We start from the raw sequence: 22,278 nt of genomic DNA, 5'->3' as shown, positions 1-22,278 counted from the left end.
GAACTAGAGTTCTTGTTCTTGGTGCCAGGACAAAGCCAAGTGCTGGCTGTGTGGGAGACACTGTGGGTTTGCTGAAACGAATGGACGGGCTGTCTGCCATTCAAGGAACTCTCAATGTTAACACCACCTACATCGTAAGTGGCTGAACGTGGTTACCTTTTCGGTCCGTTCTACCAGACCGTCACTTTGCAGTGGATCTGAGCAACAGCAGAGGAGCAGACAGGAAGAAGGGAAACTAAGGATGACAAATCAGCTTCTCTATGCTGGACACAAGTCATGGTACGTTCCTATGGATTTTTTTACCTGATCCTTAACCCTACAAACTAGGACTCCTGACATCCATTTTCGAGTCACGCAGAATGAAAACGGGTGGGCAGGGAAGGGCTGCCGAAGAAAGACAAGTGGAAGTGTGCACAGCTGGGTCTTAAGACTCCAAACCCATTCATCGTGCAGGAGCTTGAGGGCCTCAGGGGTGCTGGCGTGGAGCCGGACAGACACCAGGGACACGATGGCTGATGGAAACCGCTGCCGTCCAGCGGCCATATAGCTTAAAGCTCTGGTGGGGACCAGATCAGAGATTCGCAGAAGTAAATGCGTCATTATAAACTATGGGAAATATAAAAATTCAGTACTCTTTCTAGTGAGAGGACATCGCCTTTCAACACACACACACGTTCCCTCCTCACAGAAGTAGGCATCCCCGCCGTGAGGATGTCACTGGAGATGCCGGCGATGGAAGGTACAGTGTGCAGTCCATGCACCTGTGGTCGTTTTGTAAACACCGGCCACATGAACGAATGATTCTTCTCCAATGAAAAAATGGCACAACAAAGTCAAAATGTGATTTGTTTCCATTTTATTTTCCTGTCTCTGTTTCAGTAAAAGATTCGGAGAACTTACTGACACAAATCATAAGCTATCTCCCACCCATATACAGTATATGTCCACTGTTTCTACTTTTTTCTTTTTCACTGAACAAGGTGATACTGTCTTTGTTCAAATGAAAGTACCAAGGAAAAGAAATTACAAATGAAACAAAAAGGGGGGGAGGGTAAAAGGTGTGGTCTTTTTATTCACAGACAGTAAATGTGTATGTACCACAGGGGGACAAGCACTGAGGAAACATTTGCATCCCACAGGTTAAAAAGTCAAGCAATTAGTACACAAGTAGAGTTACCTCCAAAAATAGCAAATCTGGAACAATTAGCCATTACTGTGAAGGAAGTCCCCAGTCTTATTTTCCTGCCAGCCCATTCCTACACTGGAATTTAAGCTCTCTTCACAGTGCAAGTATAAAAATGATCAAAGTCAGGGTTTTATGGCAATCTTTTGCTAAAATATATTCTATTTTAATATACATGCTATAAAAGTACACTAAAAAGGTCAATCGTTAGAACTCTGTTAAAATTAAGAATTTACTTTTTTACATATAATGTACACCCACCTCTAAAAGTATATTTGAGGAAAGCAATTACTGTGACCCCAAATATTTCTACCTTCGTATTTTGTTTATAATAGGATTGATTTTATAATACGTGTATTCAGTAATGCTTATAATTCTGCGTCGCCGTGCCTCACCAATCACTTCCAAGAAAAATGCGGAGGGAACCGTGTATCTCCAAGCAGCTCTTTATTATTGTGCAAATCACCAAGTTTTCGATGTAAGTTCCTGTGACAAATTTTTCATCTTATTTCTTAACCTCTGCTAATCTAAATTCTTTTATGATCAGCATTTGGAGCTCTTAATGAGGCAAATATACATGAGAGATGCTGAAAATGAAACCTGTAGGTAGCCTGACTTTAAGAGGAATCATTCCCTCCTGTAATAACATTTCCGGTGCCAATTCGAGGTTTTTACGGGACGGTCTGAAATAGTGCTGGCTGAGCACATCCCGTGCGGACGAACTGACCGCGTGCGTGCCAGACCGAGCAACTAGACGCCCGGCACCGAGCTTAACCAGACGCGCCGTACTCATCACGGAGCGCACCGAGCTTAACCAGACGCACCGTACTCGCGGAGCGCACCGAGCTTAACCAGACGCGCCGTACTCATCACGGAGCGCACCGAGCTTAACCAGACGCGCCGTACTCGCGGAGCGCACCGAGCTTAACCAGACGCGCCGTACTCGCGGAGCGCACCGAGCTTAACCAGACGCGCCGTACTCATCGCGGAGCGCACCGAGCTTAACCAGACGCGCCGTACTCATCGCGGAGCGCACCGAGCTTAACCAGACGCGCCGTACTCATCGCGGAGCGCACCGAGCTTAACCAGACGCGCCGTACTCGCGGAGCGCACCCGACGAAGCAGCTCGTTCCAGACCGACATCCACGGACCCCGGGCAGGTCTGTGGTCTTTTATTTCGGGTATAGTAGTAGAACGGAAATAGAAAATAACTGAAATCTGTTTCTGATTTAAACAAAAATATTTACTCTTTTCATTAGCAAAACACTCTTAAAAATCTGTTTTTCTCCTGTCTGAAGAGTTGGCCGAGGAGCACGAGGCAATTTTCGGAGGGCTCCGGGCCACGCGGGCAGCACAGTACATGCGGCCGTGGGGGGCGCTCGGAGCGTGGCTCGTTTCCCTTCGCGGAGGAGAATCAGCCTCGTGTCTGTTACAGCGGCCGGTCCACGGGGACGCGCTGGCATTCGTGTGCTGCTGGTTCTTGAGGAGAATCACTTCTGCTTGATTTTCATTCCTGAAGGAAAAAAATCGTCAGCTGCAGTCCTCGGATTTTACGACATGATGTGAAAGAGGACGGGGCAAAGGTGAGCTGTTAGCAGGGAGCTGGGCGGGGCCTCGGTCCCCGGGCACGTCTTCCTTCTCGCCAGCTGCGTGTGCCCTGGGCGGCCCAGGGCGCCAGCAGGGAGGCCCCCGGGACACAGGCCCGCAGAGCCTCCCGGGGACAGGCCACTCCGCACCCCGCTCTGCGTCGGCCACCACGCCTACTCGCTGCCCTCTGCGTGCATCTTAGGTGCTGGAGGCTGCGGAACTGATGGAAACCGGCTCAGGGGGAAACGAGGAAAGGCAGAGAATTCGAGCAAGAGGTGGCCGGGGTCGTGCGCCATTGTCTCCCGCTGCCTCCCGAGCTGTTGTCATCTGTGCAGATCATCTGTGGAGGAGGCGGACCTTACGTTCTTCGTAGCAGAATTCTCCTTCGTTTTTCTTGCAACTGTCTGTCGTGTTTTTGCAAACAGTTTTATCAGGAGTAGAGTTTGATGTCTGCTCTTTTTGAACCTACCTAAAAGTGGAACGTTTTCCCCTGGCAAATGATTACTTACTTCTTTTGAAAAACGGACAAGCTTTTTTTTTTTTTTTTCCTTTTTGGATCCAACTCAGCCCTTCAGAAAGGACTTCAGACTAAGAGGAGGAAGTGCAGGAGAACTAACTTCCTATTGTGCCTTACATAAAACATTTTGTTAAAATTAAGAGCGGCTCCAAGTGCAGAAGTCAATATTTGTGCAAAGGGCACAACGCCAGATGCAATCTTAAGACATCCTCAGTTTACTCTTTTTCTGTTTGACTCTTTAAAACACAAGTCTTTTACATTATGAAACCTAGCAAGTCAGGAGAAGGAAGTTAACATCAGAAAATACACTCTAGAAAAAGTACAGGATCTTTTGTTGATAATTTGCTACTTATTTCATAACTTAGATCAAGTAAGTGTTAAATATTCACAGTAATTTCGAGAAGAGACATTCGTGTCTGCAAAACTTCAATCTATTGCGTTTTCAGCCAGGTTTCTGTACAATTACAAAATTTCATCTGTCAGTGCTTTTCTGTAGAATTCCTTATGGTCAGTCCTTCCCTCTGTGGATCCAGCTATACCTTCAAGGCGGGCTGCAGGATTCCTTTCTCAATCAGGTGAGTCTTCAGGGTTTTATATATATTTAACTGCTGTTCTGGTTGAAGCACCAACAACTGCTGTAGCACTTTGCTGGGATTCGGACCCCTGATAACGAAGCAGAAAAGGCCAAGTTCATGCTATTTGAAGAGAGCCAAGGGAAGCATATACCCCCAACTGAAACTAAATCATGCACTTAAGTGTAGAGTAACAGTGTTCACTTGCTCAAGCTCACTTCAATGCCCAATGTTAGTGTCGAAGGGAGAAAAAGCCCCAGAAATATTCTGCACCACGAGGCATTCAGTCTAGATTTGGGAAGAATGCACAAACACAAAACCCAGGAACAACATTAGGCAATCCAGAGGATGCAGATCTGAGTTCTACAAAACTTCTCAAAACGGCAACCTGAGTTAAAGGTGGGGACAGGGAACAAATCCTGACTGGACAAGACACAAAAACTATCCGGTAAGAAAAGGAGCAAAAGTCCCAATGGATGAAGGTAAGCCAGAAGAGGACATGAAAAATAATACTTTAAATTTTTAGCTTCAAAGAAACTTTGAGTAGTGCCCCTGGGGTATATGAATGTTCGAGAGACAGGACACCGAGGTGCTAACCCAGCACTGCAACCGCTACCCAGGATCTACAGTAGATGCCCCAGCGTCTGTCCAAACACAGTCTTCGGTGAACCCCAATATAGTAAAAAGTGGGTCTTTTTCTAGTTGAAAGGAGGGCGAGGAGGCAGCCCGCCGGCCCTCCTCACCCACCTGCCAGCAGTCCCAGTGGTGGCGAAGCGAGCCCGGGGAGAGCTGAGGCAGCAACGAGGCAGTGGTACAACGCGCTCCCCCTTCTCTCCCAGGGACACCTCCTCCAGCAGCTCCCCCAACGTCCCCTCTCCAGCCCTCCTCTTCCCACCCTTCTGCGTTGCACTCTGAGTCAGAAAAGGTCCTAAACAGGCCTCTTACCCTTTCCCCGCTCTGACACTTTTACAGTCAGAGATTCGTAACTCCCCCCTACCTGCCCCCACCCGGACTCTAGAACTCAATCCATTCACACCTGTGTGATCTTCTACAGTGCTATTCTGTCAAATTCAGAATGAACTGAATTCAGATTTTAATGTCCATGTATCGTTCTCTGCAATTTCTACAGTCCATTTGAAAACGAGAAACAGATCATGGTTCACTTCTTGTAAACAGAGATTAGTAAAATCCAATGGAGAAGAGCAAGACATAAATGATGTATGGAGAAGGGCACCGAATTCCGAGAAAGACATTTACACAGGTAACTAAATTTATGACTAGGACTGTTCAGTTCAAACGGAATTATAGGAAATAGAAAACCCAGCAACAAAAAGAAATGTCTGCTATAGAGGGATATCACAGAAGTCTTTGATTAAAAAACCACACCACAGCACAGACTAGCCATCCCACGGGTTAACTTCATGCACGTGGCTCAGCTCATGTGCCAGAAGTGTGGCCAGATGTCTCTCACAGCCACTGTCTACTCAAGCCGGGGCACAGCTTGTCTTCCATGTCTTCAAAAGATTCAGCAACTTTGTAACAAACCCAGAGTAGGGCCCACAGATAAAAGGAAGAGTATTATAGCAAGTTCAGCTAAATGCAAAATTATGTCAGCAGGTGCTCGCGGCTCCATGTGCCCTGGCACTAGCCCTGTATTCCTAATAGTCTAAATACTTGCTTTCAAATGGTAGGCAACAGGGCTCAGCATGACTTTTCTCTAGTGAGACAACAGCAGGTTAAAAAAAAAAAAAAAGGTGAGTTAATGCCCTAAAAGCTTTACCATCTGAAAATAGAGTTTTAATGATTTAAATATTAATTACTAATACACAGATATATCGGGAACTGCCATATAAAGTGGATTAGATGCTCCAATTAGAAAGACAAAGGTTGGGGACGCCTGGGTGGCTCAGTGGGTTAAGCATCCACCTTTGGCTCAGGTCATGATTCCAGGGGTTGGGCTCTCTGCTCAGCAGGGAGGCTGCTTCTCCCTCTGCCACTCCCTACACTTGTGCTCTCTCTCTTGCTCTATCTCAAATAAATAAATAAAATCTTAAAAAAAAAAAAAAAAGACAAAGGTTGTCATCTGGATTATTAGAAAAAACTAAAATCAAGCTATATGCTTGTTAGAATAGAAGCACACTTTATATAAGGATAAAGGAATGCTACAAATAAAAGGACTGACAAAGAAACACTATATAAATACTAACCAAAAGAAAGCTGATGCCATTCTTTCAATATCCAACAAAATAGGTTTTTTTTTTTTTTAAAGATTTTATTTATTTTTTTGACAGGGAGAAGCAGGCTTCCTGCTGAGCAGGGAGCCCGATGCGGGGCTCGATCCGAGGACCCTGGGATCATGGGATCATGACCTGAGCTGGAGGCAGACGCTTAATGACTGAGCTTATGACTGAGCCCCCCAGGCTCAACAAAATAGGTATTAAGCAAGTGGCCTATAAAGATGGACGTTATAGAATGACATTAGGAGCGATTCAGTAGGGAGATAGGACAGTCCTAAATGTGTATATACGTAAAACCACCTCAAAATACACAAAGCAAAAACTGGCAGACTAGGATTAGGTAAATTTACAATCACACTGGGAGGGGAGGGGCGTGGGTGGCTCAGTGGTTGAGCGTCCAACTCGGGATTTTGGCTCAGGTCATGCTCTCAGGGTTGTGAGGTTGGGCCCTAGTTGGGCTCTGCACTGGGTGTGGAACCTGCGTAGGATTCTTTCTCTCCCTCTGCCCCTCCCTGCTTGTGCTCTCTCTCTCTCTCTAAAATAAATACATAAATGTTTAAAAAACAACAACAATCACGGTGGGATATTTTGACAAAGCTCTCTTCCTGAAAAAAGTTGAAAAAAACAAAGCAAACAATCAGTACAGAAGACTTAGCTAAACCTCACCTAATGGGCGTGTACAGCCCTGCATCCCCAACACACAGGTGCGCATGCGCTCCGTGGGCACGTGGCCACATACCTGAACAGACAATATGCTGGGGCACAAAACAAGTCTCCACAAATACAAAAACTGAAATAATACAGAGTATGCTTTCTGACCACATGGAATGAGGGCAAAAGTCAATAAAGGAAGGAGAATGAGGAAATCTCCATTTGTTTGGAAAGCAGTCAATACACATTTAAATAATCTGCATGTCAAAGCAGGTATCACACTGGAAATCAGGAAATATTTGTAATTGATGATGAAAATGCAAACATAACAGTAAGATAAGAAGGCAGTACTTAAGAGGGAATTTACAGTCTTAGATGATTAGACAAGAAGGCTGAAAATCAATAACCTAAGCTTTATCTCAAGAATCTCAAAAAGCAACAGCAAATTGCATCTAAAGAAAGATGAAGGAGTGAAAGGTGCAGGTGGGCATCAGTGACACAGAACGTTAACAAAGCCAGCATTTGATTCCTTGAAAAGAGTAATGAAATAAACTCCTAACAAGACTGCTCAAGAAAAATAAAAAATAGAAAATTCCTACACTGCTCTGGGTATATATTTAAAATATGTGTTTGGGGATCTACAAATATGAGTTTCTAAGTACTCTCTGAAGGAAATCCATGTTTCCTGCGGTCAGCTACTTTGTAGAGACCACGGCAAGTAAAGGGAACACGTGCTTGCGGTAGTTTGCTTTCGCACCTCAAACTAGCATTGTGCGGCGGAGCCAAAACCTTACAGGTGTAACAAGAATAAACCTATATCAAAAAGCAACACCCCTCCATTCACCCCACTTCTCCACCCCCCATACCACCATAATCCCCTGGCCTGCTTTATTTTTCTCCATGGCGCTTACCACCAGCTAGCAAACTGGGTTTGTTTTTTGCCCGTTTCTGCCCCTTCTCTCTCCAGCTCCCCAGTAAGAATGTAAGCTCTGAGGGCGGGCACTTTGTTCTTTGCTGTACGCATGCCTAGAACATTCCCCAACACATCACAGGCTCTCAAGCAGTAACTGGTGGACTGGAGGAATTACTACATCCTCCTCCTTTTTAGTTAGTACTCACTGTCGCTGTATACATACCACAGAAAATGGGAACACTGATGATTCAATCCAGTACCGTCCACATTACCTACATTTTACCTTGGTCCTACTAAAGACCATGACATATACTATTATTTAAGTTATTCAAATGTGTGTAAAATAATTATAATTTAATTACTTCTTCTTAATTTCTCCTTAATCATACTTCTCAGGGCTACAATGTGACACAAACTCCAGGGGCCACCATTCCCTCTTTATACTATAAATTACTATTGACAGAAAAGGTAACTCATTCAAACTAATGCCTGTAGAAATGAGAACTCCAAGAAGTCATCTAATAAAACATTTTTTAAAAATCTAAAAGTACCTTATAAAACTCGTGATGTACACGTGCACAAAAGTTGCCATCAAATACTGACAATCAAATCTGTCCATTATCCCGCCATGTCCAGGAATGGTGTTTGCAAAATCCTTCAGAAACAAACAGACATATAAGTAAATGTTCAAAAAATCACCTGCTATAAAACTCCTACCTGTAAATGTCTCTTGGCATCAGAGGCTCTAAGGAAAATACTTTACTACTGGATTTCCTCACTAAATACAGACTTACTAAAATGTGTCTCATAAGTTAAAAACATATCTTTCAAATATGTACCCTCATTAGAATGATTACCAAATTGACCAAAAGCATCCAAGTAACACTAGTTAAATATTAATTAAGTCTAGCACCAACTTTTTTTAGTTAATAAAGCTTTTTCTAAATCAAAAGCACTATGGGCTATTATCAACCTAATATTGTTCTAGCTTACTTTTCTGTTTAACCAGAAATTATTTGGGGCGCTCTTTTTAGTAGTGTTGACAGATGTACAGCGAGTTCTAACTCATGTTTATCCTAATGGTTTCTACTCTGAAATATTTTGCTACTACAATATATATTCTTCTTTAAGTATTGGGGTAAAAGAGAATCAAAATAGATCATGTGGGACACGTTAGTCCATTAAATGGCCAAGCGGGGGGAATGGTTAGTAAGTCTCTCAGGTGGACTCTGTAGACATAGCCACGTGTCTGGATGCTAAATATACGGAAATGACGGACTGCTCGTCTAGTGTACGCAGGCCACCTAAAAACACCGAAATGCAACAGCTATTATACCTTCATTTCAGACATGCAAAATGATCTATCATTCAAGAAGAAAGCTTGCATTAGACACCACTAAAGAAAATACCGTTCTAAACGTAACATTTCTGTTTCAAACAATTATTGAAAAATTCTTCCGTTACTTTTTGCCAACACGTTTCCTTCCTTCTCTTCCCTACTCTCTGAAGCAACAAGGGAGCCACAGTAACTCCATTCCATTCTGCTGTCTGCAGCCTTGACAGCACAGTCTTCAGGCGCAGCTGTTGCTGTGGTTCGTTGCGGACACACGTTGTCTTCCCTACTAGGTGGCGAGCATCTCGAGAACAGGGACATCTAATACGCTTCCGCACACTGCATTCCACCTAACATAGTATCTTCCCCATTTTAAGTCCTCACCAAGTTCATTTGTTTATTTCCCTGGCTTCTGCGGCCCCGTGGGATCTGGCCCCACCAATTTCTGCAGTCTGATTGCCGCCTCTCTACCACAGTCACCCTGTTCTCACTCCCCTTCAAACAGGCTAAGTCCCTCCTCTCCTTTGCACTCGCTGGAACTCTCTGCCTTTGATTTCTGTAGGACTCATTCTCCTTTTCTCAGACCTCTGCTCAAATGCACCTCCTCCAGAGAAGGCTGCCCTGTTCACCCCACCTTCAGGGCCACTCTCTGACGCCCAACGGCACAACATTCAGTCCTAGTGAAGGCATGTGAGGACAGCGGGGATTACAGGGTAAATATATGTGACTTTATGAGAATCCAAATTAAACGAAATATAGGGATAATTTTAAGTATCTGGAAGAGAGATCAGCAAACTATGTCCCATAGTCCGAGTCTAATCCACTGCCTGTTTTTGTAAATAAAGTTTTATTAAAACCCGGTCAGGTCCATTCATTGACATATTGCCCACAAGGCTTTGCAGTACGGTGGCAGAGTTCAGAGTTGAGTAGTTGCAACATGATTAATAAATGATTTCTCTCTTTATAGAAAGAGTTTACTGACCCCAGATCTAGTAGACAGATGGTTATATCCAAAGGCTCTCCTTCCTTATCTCTTCAAGTGAGACTATGGCACAACAAGTAAACTTCAGACAATTCATAGCTGGATTTTTAGATAAGCACTTGAAGGACCAAGATTCTGTGCTTGTCCCAACATTAAGTGACATATTCCAATTCTATAAATGAGGCTGACGTAACACTTTAAAATGTATTAACATGGCATGTCCAAAATTTAATGAGAGAGAATATATTCAAGTCAGCCAGGAAGCATTTCTGTGAGGCTGAAACAAACAGGATATAAAAGTTTTTGCCCAGAGGCTTAATGTGGGAGACCAAGAGAGAACCAAATTACAACTGTATTATATTCTCTAATCATATTCTCTATTAGTGTAACAAAGATTCTAAACACACACCTTGATTTTGAAAGCTCTTTTGAATCCACTGGCAAAGAAGCCTCCAAAAGGGCCAATCAAAGATGCAAATGTGGAAAGAGCAATGCTGTGTATCTGGAAAGGATACAAACTCACTGTTTCCTAAAGAGAAAATAAAGGGGGAAGGGATTTAACTGCATTGAAACTGTATTTGAGCATGCCACCTAAACTAAGAACCATGATATACAAATAATAAGTCAAACCATTATACTACATTTTTGTTAACTTCATAAACTTTCAAGATCACGGGAGAAGAATATGTTGTAAGCTCTCATTCCCATCCTCTACTTAGCTAGCACTTTCCATTCCCTAAGCATACTGACAGCACCGGGCACCCCAAAATCTTGCAGTTGGCAAGATACTCTAGTTCATCTAGAAACGTCTACAACACTTGAGTTGTAGACTTACACTAAGAATCAGCTGAGTTAATTTCTGAATTTCTTACCAGTAGAACTTTATAATCATAACTGTTGTATTTTATTTTACTTTGATTTTATATGACAAAATGAGGGAAAAGTTTGTCTTTAAGTTGTTTTAAAGAAGACCACCAAATTGCGCATCAGCAAGACAGTCATAAAAGATTTGGGGAGGAGATAATACAAATTAAGAAGAATTCTGCAGGCAAATTATTTTTTTAAATTCTTGGTTCTTGCTCCACTTTAAATAAACTGACTACGATTTGTAGTCAGTGCATAAATAGGTACGGCTTTAGAAAGATCATTCAGAACACCAATCTTTGGACCTGTTCTCAAAGCAAAGGCCTTACCCCTAATCAAAGATTGGTAGGATCAAAAAGTTTTATAGCAGATAACAGATGGCTTGGACGTTGAAAAAAATTCTTGGATTCGATGTATTGCTCACTCAGAGAGAGAAATTGTTGATTAACCTGTTCCTCAAAAATTACAGACTTTAAAAATAGTTGATACACACACACACACACACACACACACACACACACACGGACCAACCACCTCCCGGTCTTGATGGCATAGATCAGCAGGGTTCTAATGGACAGCATGTCAACATGCTTCAGTGAGAGACCTCAACACTGCCTTTGAATGGCAACAGCGTGCCAAATTGACACTTTAGAAGGAGCAGCTTTCTGTACTATTAAAGGTCCCCTAAAAATCAAGGATTCTTTGAGCTGTTGATTTAATTAAGCTTTAAATTGAGTCAGTGCCTACCAGTTACAAGTGAAGTTCATTGTAACCCATTTGATTGGTAGAAATCTACGGAATACTGAAAAATGTTTTCAAAACAAATACAAGATAAATTACCATCAGTGATCATCCAAACCACTAGGTAGGTAAATTCCTAACAGACAACTCGTTTGTGATAGTAATATTCATTTTATGTTCAAGAAAGGGAAATCACAAGGGGACAGAAAATATTATTGAGGCTAAGCAGACAGTGATACCACTTCTGTATCATAGAGTTAAAAATTCTGTAGAAATTGATTTCTTGTAAAAAGTTTAGTCCTACTTTTAAATGAACCTTAACCTTTGGGATACAGGATCCTTAACCATGTTTATCTTACCTGTCTCAACACTGTCTTTAAAAACGGAGGAAGTGAATAACTCTGAAGCTTGAAAAGTTCGGAGGGTTCACATTCTGTAACAAAGGAGTTTACATCACTTCGGTATTCCACTGGGCAGACGAAGTATTGGTATTTGGATAACACGTAGGCAGCCTGAATAACAAAGCAAGAGTCCATGAAACATTGAATGGGGGAAAAATTATATAAATAAATAAATAAATAAATAAATAAATAAATAAAATCTATCTCTTTTCATTAGACTCTTCAAAAATTAAACTAACATTTTTATATACTTATCTTTTATCCAGCCATTTTATTGTACCTTTGATTCTCACCTCTTTTAATAAAAACCTAAATTCCGTAACTGTACACTAATTTTTAAAACATTATCTGTTATGCATAGCTAAAAGTAAATGTCAATTATTTTTAACAAACTTTTTCCGCAAGTTGGGCTCACAACAGCACCCCCTAAGTCAATTAGCCGGTATGGGTTAAGGAGGCAGAGTACTTCAACATCATTTGCATTCTCTGCTTTACTCAAAGCCGCTACTTGTCCCCAGCACCTGTGTCCCCCTTAAGGCAGAACAACTGTTGGAAACTACCAAAACACAACAGCACGGCAATGGGTCCCAAGCCCGGCTGTACATTAGAATCAGCTGGGGGAGTTAACTGATTTGGGATAGAGCTGGGACACAGATTTTGTATCAGATCCCCAGGTAATCCAGATGTGAGACCATGATCAGAGCTACTGGGGTACAGAATTGGTTCTGGTTAGTGGGTTTCAATAAATACATTATTAACATTTTGTGACTCAGTTTTTTAGGTTTAGAACAGATTAATAAAACTTGCCATCATTTTTCAAAATATAAATAAAACTCCCAGCAAAACTCACAATGAATCCAAACACGACTGTGGAAAAGAAACCGCCAATGAATCCTTCCCAAGTCTTTTTAGGAGACAACTAAAAAAGTCCAGATAAATTAAAGAGTTACTACTGCACTCACAAAACACACAAATACATATGCAAACTCTCTTCAGTGAATTCCCACAATACCTTGTATATCTCTATTTTTTTCTTATTGGAATGGTTCTGCAACACTTTTTCCTTCATTCCATGATCCTGATTTATTTGTGCAAATTTCTCTAGTAATATCTAACATATTAGACCCTCAAACATTTGACATACTCTGAATATATCTGTTTCTGTATAACCTCAACTTATTTTTTTTCTCTCTCAAAGAATGATCAACTCTAGATTGAAATCATTGTCCCATGACTTTTATGCTTATACAAACCCCCACAATAGTGTAGTTCTTGCAGTAAGGATACGATGTACTCATTCCAAGTGCATTTGGTCTGTATTGACTTACTACTGACAAAAAAATAGAATGAGTATAACAAAACACGGACATTGCAGCACACCAGATTTTCGTATATTCCCAAAAATGCCATGCATACAACAGACCTCTTTCTGAAATGGCAAAACACTCCAGATACAGTATTTGCTCCACAAGTATTCACATATCCTTCTCCCTTTGGTCACAATCTATGTCTGTCTCCATGAAGAAAGGAACATGTTGTGCTTCTAAGAATAGATACTGTTTCAGATTCCGGCTATTGTTTCTCAGTCAATGGGGCATTCAGGCAGAGATATCTGGAGGAAAGTTTGGAAATCAGTGATGCAGGGGCAGGAGGAAAAGATTTGGGAGTGGACAGCGCTAACTGCCTGAGGTGCCCTATAAGATAAGGATTGATATACGGGGGATCTGGTCATCAGGAGATCACTGATGACCTCCATGATGACCCTTTCAGTGGCTGGGTGTGGACAGAAGCCAAATAAATATCAGACAGAAGTTTATGCAGACAGAAATAGGTGACAGGCTAAATAAGCTACATGATCTCTTTATAGATATCTTGTCCTAATGATGTCCATAAAGCCCAAAGGCAAAAGTGTTGACAGAAACAGTTTCTTGACAAATCTGTTAACAATTCTGCCACAGAGAAGACACTGATATACACCATTTCCTAAGATAATTCAGTATTACTGTCACGAAGTAGGAGTTGACTCAAATTCAAAAGCGCCTGTTGATTATTTTAAAGATGATTTATCAGGCACCTGTGTGGCTGTGTGTTGGGCATCTGGCGCTTGATTTCGGCACAGGTAATGATCTCAGGCTCCTGGGCTTGAGCCCAGTGTCAGGCTCTGTGCTCAGCAAGGGAGTCTGCTTGGGGATTCTCTCTCCCTTCATCTGCCCCTCCCCCCAACTTGTGTTTTCTCTCTTTCTCAAATATATATAAATCTTAAAAAAAAATAAAGGTAGCATCAAATTAAATTGATCTATATCAAATTGATTTAGGGGTTAACTTGTTTAATTACATACGGGTACATTATACAACTAATCTAGACGGTAGATCCCACTAGAAGTCTATGTTCAAAATCAGACAGTAACATTCTTCTACAACCGTAACAGCCTCTTTGAAGGCTTCCTGAGCCAAAAACTTCTCATCTGGTATAGAAGCCTTGAATATTCAATCACTTGCTCTTATGCTGAAACAGCTTTAGAAATGCTTATATATATATATATGGCTTGCTTGCCAGTATCCCTACAGCTCAGACTGGAGGGGAAGAATTTATGGAAGATTTTCCTGAAAGAGAAGCAGTCCATGCTTTCCTCTGGAAACACTTATGCTACTCTTGTATCATTCTGATCAAATAGGCTTTGTATCTGTACAACTGTCTCCATCCCTCCAAACTGCCTTCATATAGTAACATCAAAATAACCAATTAACATATTTGTGGGAATATTATTAAACACTTTGCCCAATACGTGAATGGAGTGAATTGAATCTAAAGCCCCAACATAAAAAGTTTTTTTTTAATCAGTTCTAGTAAAAAATCTGTTTTTCCATGAGGAATTGGTTTCTCTCTTCCCCAAAATGAGAACTGTATAACTTTTTTCCTTCTTTGCCTCCACTGACTGTGAGTAGAACCAAATCAAAGGCAAAATAACATGGTCTGCTCATATGTATTTTCTTTCCCTTATCTTAACTTTCACTTATTACTTGCATTACCACTATTTTATTGTAGGGCCTCAGGGGTTTTTTTGAAATGAGTTTGGGTGTAAAAGTTTTATGAATGGACATGAGTCTGTGAAGATGGGTAAGTGCACACTTTCAAAACATCTGGTAAAGGAGGTGATAGATGAAATGGCTTGGGGGAGAGCAGAGTCTAGGAAAGGCTTGTTTGCAGGGCTGCGAGAGAATGGAAGAAAGAAGACTTGCACTGTACCTAATGGAAAGAAAGCAGCAGAAAAATGAAATGAGCCTTCACAAGATGGAGGATAACGGATGGAGTCAGGTCCTTATTGAGGAGCCAAGAGACTATCTCATGAAGAATCTAGATGGAATCCCTGGGAAATATGGCTCATTGCCCCTACACTGTGGCTGTTAAATACGGCTATGGGAAAATCAAAGCACCTCACAGATAAACATGTGCAACAGCACCGAATTGTTGGAAATTTTCTCCAGTGGCTCATCTTTAAGGTTATGGTAATGGCTTGCTTGAGATGTTGTTCCATTACCTTAATTAATGGAGTCCTCCCAAAAAAAAATCCAAAAAGGTAAGCAGTTATGTCATTGCAGATAACACTTGATATTGGAACAAGGAACCTTAAAGAAATCAGAAAAAAAGTCCTTATTATTAAGTGGCAAACATTTATACAGGTTATGACTCATAATGAACCAATGCAGTAACCCTTTGGATTATACTGCAGCCTCATCCAGAACATAACATTTGCCAAAACATTAGTAGAAATGATAAATATCAAGTAAATTTGCCCAGATCTGCTTAATGCAATTCAGCAGAGCAAAACCTATAAATAAACCAACATACCAGGAGAATATTGCTAAGGAAAATATTAAAAAATTAATTTTAATATTAAGCAATCCATTTCTATAGCTATGGACTTTCAAATTTCAGTTTTATGAGGAACAAGTTATAACAGCACAAGGAATTTAAAAAAGCAGTCTTTCAAAATGGAAATGAGTCATTTGTTTAGACAATATAATCTCATAAATTTATACCAAGCTCTTAATACAAATTCTTTTCAGGAATAACTATCAATTTTATTTCTACCTTAGCCTATAGTTACATTAAACCCTACTAATTGTACAGAACCTACTAATTTCAGTAACTGTTCCCTATCAATTGAAAGTTTGCATATGGAAGACAATCTTAAAATGATTCTGTTTTACACATACACACACACACACACAACTTGTTATTAAAAAAAAAAAAACATAAAGCTGTGAAGGGTTTTGACAAAACCTACCAACTATAAAAGATTTTAATTAATGGGTTAAAAAGAATGTGGGGATAATATGGTCAGATTTCTTAAATTGTTTTTCTCCACTCTGATCTTTAACGAATAATTTTTATAATTTTAAACTAATAAAAATGCTTTCTCAATCTTCAAGGCACTGCTAGACAGTAAGGAATTCCATCTGAAATCTGGACACCCACTCCTGTATAGAGGCAGAGCAGAACCTACCCAACTTTCACCCAGAGAAAATACACTGCCAGCACACAGTTTGCTAACAAGCAACCTTTCATGTTCTTTTGCATTCCACAAAAACAATATACTCTTTTTAAAGTCTACGTATGTTTTGTAAAAAGCCACATTAAGGTGTAGTAACACCTGAAAATGTAATTAATTTTTGGAGCTTTTATGAGGACTTCCTGCATTTTATTTGGAACCCAAAAAAGGGTTTTCAAGTTGTTTAACAAAGTGTTTGTCTTCAGTTGTCAAATACTAAGCAAAACTCAGTAAGATATTTTAGTGAAATAGAGCAAAAACAAAGTACATTTTAGTAGAAATCTACAAGACACTGTCCAGTGTGAAAGAGCTTTAAAAAGGCTAGGACATAAATACAAAGCAGCATAACGCCGTCCCCTTACCATATCATGCCTTCAAACAGATTTTGGATGACAAGATGTGACTGAGTAACTGTTATCAGTAAAGTGACATGAGTCCATGCGAACTGTTAATAGCCCAACAACACAATAATTAGTGAACACAGCTGATCAGTGCAGCCCTGGAGCAATAGCAATTTTGAAACACAAATTTCTAGCATGACTTTTGGTCAAATTTTGTAAGATAGGGATGTACAAAATAAATGTGGTTAGTAAATTATAGTCATTTTGGTGCCTACTGGAACCTTAAAACCATGAAGACATTTAACAAAGTAATCTTAATTTCTATACAGATGGAATGCTAACAATACTGAGAAAGACGACTGAATTTAAAAACATATAAAAAATATACAATAACCTTGAATCATTAGTTTAAAATGATAATGAGAAAGTTTTGGTGTTGTTACAGCATTTAGAGAGGACCATTTTACTCTGGCTGCATTCTGCATTAAAATGCTAAAAGCTATTCGTTCAGAGTTCATTATGGTAACTTTTTCCCATAAAGAGTTATTTCTATCTTCAAATAATTCAAACCAGCAGGGACCAGTTACCCTTGAACACCACTTTCCATACTTGAAAGTTGATCTTTACAGTACTGTTCAATGACAGTATTCAATTTCAGAATTTCAAACTTGTGTGTTTCATCAAGTCCATCTAGCCTGGGAGATGCCACTTTAGTAATTCTTTTAGCATCACCAGTATGAGTAGACTGTGAATGAGAAAAAAAAAAAAAAAACCCAACGTTTCTATATATTTGTCTCATAATTTTGACTGGAATTTGTAAAATGTTCAAAATTCTTAAGATTTGGATTTGTTCATAATAAACCTATTTCCCATTTTGGCAAATAATATATTAGTTGTTCTGTTTTGTTTTTATCTGCATAAAGATCCAACTCTCTTTTATCTTGGTTGCTTCAAAATGCATAAATGATTTTTTTCCCAATAGGCACCATTTATATTTTCATAGGAGATTCCATTATTTCTAACTTGTCTTGATGGTTTCCAGATTTTCATGGATAATTTTACTCTCCTCTCAGATCCCCCAAAATTAGAAATATAAGAAATACTACAATTTCCCAGTGATGGTGCTCAGCAGACTGTCTCAATGGAGAAAAGCAAAGCATAAAGAACAGGACATAGATCCAAATCCAAGACAAGCCTTACTAACACATGAATGCACAGATCTAAATACTACATTTTCCATTTTACAATCTTATAATATGGCTACCTTTTAAGAAAATAAGAAAAGTTCATTATACACAGTGATAAATTTCATAAAATACTAAACACAGTTCAATGATAAACTGCATTAAACACCTTAGGGCAAAAAGAATTATGCAATTAACTGTGTGACTGACCATAGCTACCAAGAAAATATATGTTCTGTTCTCTTTATGCTCAGGCTAAGGACAAATAAACAATTTCCATAGAAAAATATGGTAGACACTTTGAAACCAGTTAAAATGTTTAAATCTTCAAAAATTGTCCAACTTAAACCTTTTGTATTTAATAGTCATCCAAAATTGAAATACCCCTCATATTTAGGGAAAACATCAACTAGCAGATTAGATCTCACTATAGAAAAAAAAAATAAAATAGAAGTAAGCACGTTTTTATTATATGTAGTTATGGTTAATACAGACCATATAAAACTGCAGACGATAATGTTTCTTCACCAAGCTCAGCACAAACATGCAGAAACCTGTTTAAGAACAAAAAACATGTGCTTGTTGTGCAATTTGTTACAAAATACAAGATTCGCTGAGCTCAAAAAAGCCCATTTTCTGTACCGCTCCGAGTTATACTTCAGCATTTACTCATAGGCCACCTCTCCAACTCATAATAAACATTTTAAATAAAAGTTTCTTGAGTGAAATAATCTTGTATTCTCCAAAATGCCTAATATATTCCATGGTATAAATTCAGTAAACATTCCCTGCATTAATTAAGTGAATTAGTCCCTTGCAAATACGTGCACATACAAAAACAGATCCTGAATTTCAGCTGAATGAAAGTTATTTGATAAGAGAGAAACAAAAAGTTACCTACAAGGGAAAATCTCTAAGACTATCAGCTGATTTTTCAGCAGGAACTTTGCAGGCCAGAATGGAGTGGCATTTGGCATGCCATATTCAAAGTGCTGAAAGGAAAAAACCTACAGCCAACAATACTCGACCTGGCAAGGTAATCATTTAAATTTGAAGGAAAGATAAAGAGTTTCTCAGACAAAAGAGAAAGGAGTCTTACAAGAAGAGTTAAAGGGACTTCTTTAAGTAGAAAAGAAATGGCCATAAGTAGACATAAGAAAATTATGAATAAAAAGATGTGGGGCACCTGGGTGGCTCAGTTAAGCCTCGGACTCTTGATTTTGGCTCAGGTCATGATCTCAGGGTTGTGAGATCAAGCCCCACATCAGGCTCCACGTAGAGTGTAGAGCCTAAGATTCTCTCTCCTTCTCCCTTTGCCCCTCCCCCTGCTCACGCCCTCTCTCTCTCAAATAAGTTTTTTTTTTTTTTAAGATTTTATTTACTTATTTGTTAGAGAGAGACAGAGAGAACACAAGCAGGGGGAGCGGCAGGCAGACAGAGAAGCAGGCTCCCCCCTGAGCAAACAGCCCAATGTGGGACTCGATCCCAGGCCCTGGGATCACAACCTGAGCCAAAGGCAGACACTCAATTGACTGAGCCACCCAGGTGTCCCACAAATAAGTCTTTAAAAAAGAAAAAGGATGTAGGGGTGCCTGGGTGGCTTAGTCGGTTAAGCGTCTGCCTTTGGTTCAGCTCATCATCTCAGGGTTGTGGGATCAAGCCCTGCGTTGGGCTCCCTGCTCAGCGGGGAGTCTGCTACTCCCTCTCCCCCTCCCCCCCATTCATGCTTTCTCATGCACACGCTCTCTCTCAAATAAATAAAATCTTTTTAAAAAAAAAGATGTAAAATATGATCACATATACATAAAACATGGAGACGAGAGTAAAAAAGGGGGGGAGAAAAAGGTATTTTTTTTCTTTTTCTGTTTTTTTTTTTTAAATAAGAATGTGTTTGATCTTAAATGACTATTAAATTGATGTAGACTGCTATTTACTTAGGATGTCATATATGAATCTCATAGTAACCACAAACCTAAAACCTATAATAGATAAACAAAAAATAAAAAGAGAGAACACCAAACATAAGACTATAGAAACTCATCAATCACAAAGAAAGAGAGCAAAAGAAGGAACAGAGAAGAACTACAAAAACAACCAGGAAACAAATAACAAAATGGCAATAGCTATCAATAATTACTTTAAATGTAAATGGCCTAAATGCTCCAATCGAAAGATATATGATAGCAGAATGGATAAAGAAACAAGACCCATCTACGTGCTGCTTACAAGAGACTCACCTCAGATCTAAAGACACATAAAGACTGAAAGTAAAGAGATGACAATGCATTTACCGTGGAAATGAAAGTAGGGGGGGGAAAGCAGAGTAGCAATACTTTAAAAGTAGACTTTAGAATAAAGACTATAATGAGAGACAAAGAAGGGCTTTACATAATGATAAAGGGGTCAATCCAACAAGAAGATATAACAATTGTAAACAACTATCCACCCAACACTGGAGCACCTAAATGCTGAAACTAAATATTAATGGGCATAGAGAAACTGACGGTAATACAATAATATTAAGAGGACTTTAACATACCACTTTCATCAATGGATAGATCATCCAGGCAGAAAATCAGCAAAAGAAAGAGTGTCTTTGAATGACACATGGGACCAGATGGACATAACAGATACAAACAGAACATTCCATCTAAAAACAGCAGAATAGGGATGCCTGGCTGGCTCAGTTGGCAGAGCATGTGACTCTTGATCTCAGGGTTGTGAGTTCAAGCCCCACATTAGGTGTAGAGATTAGAAATAAATAAACTTTTAAAAATAAATAAATAATAAAAAAAATAAAACAACAGAATACACATTCAAGTGCACATGGAACACGCTCCAGAAGAGATGACATATTAGGCCACAAAACAAGCCTCAATAAATTTAAGAAGACTGAAATCATACCATGTATCTTTTCCAATCACAATGGTATGAAAGCAGAAATAAATCAGAAGGAAAAAAATGGAACCACAAACACATGGAGGCTAAACAATATGATCCTAACAATTAATGGGCCAAAATAAATCAAAGAAGAAACAAAAAAAAATACATTGAGAAAAATGAAAATGAAAACCCAATGATCTAAAATCTTGGGAACACAGTGAAAGCAGTGATAGAGGCCCCCCTCAAGAAAGAAGAGCTCAAATAAAAAACCTAACCTTACACCTCAAGGAAGTAGAAAAAGAAAAGCAAAACCCAAGGTCAGTAGAAAAAAAGGAAATAATAAAGCTCAGAGCAGAAATAAATGACATAGAAATGAAAAAACACAGTAGGAAAAAAATATCAGTGAAACCAAGAGCTGGTTCTTTGAAAAGATAAACAAAATTGATAAACCCTTAGCCGGACTCATCAAGAAAAGACCCAAATAAGATGAGAAATAAGAGAGCAGTAATAACTAAAACCACACAAATACAAAAGATTATAAGAAACTACTATGAAAAATTATATGCCAACAAATTGAACAATCTAGAAGAAATGGATAAATGTCTAAAAATGTAATCTATAATTAAATCCGGAAGAAATAGAAAATCTGAAGAAACTGACTACAAGTAAAGAAACTGAATCAATAATCAAAAACCACCAAAAAATTAAAGTCCTGGACTAGATGGATTCAGAGGTCAATTCTACCAAACATTTAGAAAATAATTAACATTTATTCTCCTTAAAATAGAAGGAAAACTTCTAAATATATTCTACAAAGCCAGCATTACCCTGATACTAAAACCAGACAAAGATACCACAAAAAAACAAAAACCAAAACAAAACAAAACAACAACAACAAAACAAAAAAAAAAAACCCCAAAAAAACTACAGGCCAAAATTCCTGAACACAGATGTAAAACTCCTCAGCAAAATATTAGCAAACCATATACAACCATACACTAAAAAGATCATTCACCAGGCTCAAGTGGGATTTATTCCGGGAATGCAAGCATGATTCAATATCAACAAATCAACCAGTGTGATACACCATCATCAACAAAATGAAGTATAAAAATCATATGATCATCTCGATAGTTGCAAAGCATTTCACAAAAGGCAACATCATTCATGATTAAAAAAAGAAAACTCTCAACAAAGTGAGGTTAGAGTATGTATTTATACACATACACTCACACACACACACACACACACACACACACACACAAACCACAGCTAATATCATACTCAATGATGAAAAACTGAGAGCTTTTCCTCTAAGATTAAGAACAAGACAAGG

General features: G+C 39.4%; 1 protein-coding gene across 1 annotated transcript in view; it reads right to left on the bottom strand.

Moving 5' to 3' along the window:
• Positions 1-840: 840 nt before the first annotated feature.
• CDS1 (CDP-diacylglycerol synthase 1) overlaps positions 841-22,278 on the bottom strand; it is a 60,711-nt gene continuing 39,273 nt past the window's right edge. The window contains exons 6-13 of the mRNA XM_026509816.4: positions 18,555-18,613; positions 16,897-16,979; positions 15,521-15,608; positions 12,832-12,900; positions 11,940-12,092; positions 10,385-10,504; positions 8,212-8,315; positions 841-3,950 (exon numbers count right to left, since the gene is read on the bottom strand). Coding sequence (XP_026365601.1) covers positions 3,821-3,950; positions 8,212-8,315; positions 10,385-10,504; positions 11,940-12,092; positions 12,832-12,900; positions 15,521-15,608; positions 16,897-16,979; positions 18,555-18,613 — 806 coding nt within the window. The 3' untranslated portion in view covers positions 841-3,820. The remainder of the gene's footprint in view (positions 3,951-8,211; positions 8,316-10,384; positions 10,505-11,939; positions 12,093-12,831; positions 12,901-15,520; positions 15,609-16,896; positions 16,980-18,554; positions 18,614-22,278) is intronic.

The sequence above is a fragment of the Ursus arctos genome, unplaced genomic scaffold (assembly GCF_023065955.2).
Source record: "Ursus arctos isolate Adak ecotype North America unplaced genomic scaffold, UrsArc2.0 scaffold_9, whole genome shotgun sequence".
Classification (NCBI taxonomy): Eukaryota; Metazoa; Chordata; class Mammalia; order Carnivora; family Ursidae; genus Ursus; species Ursus arctos.
This window is presented reverse-complemented; position numbering and strand designations above follow the sequence as displayed.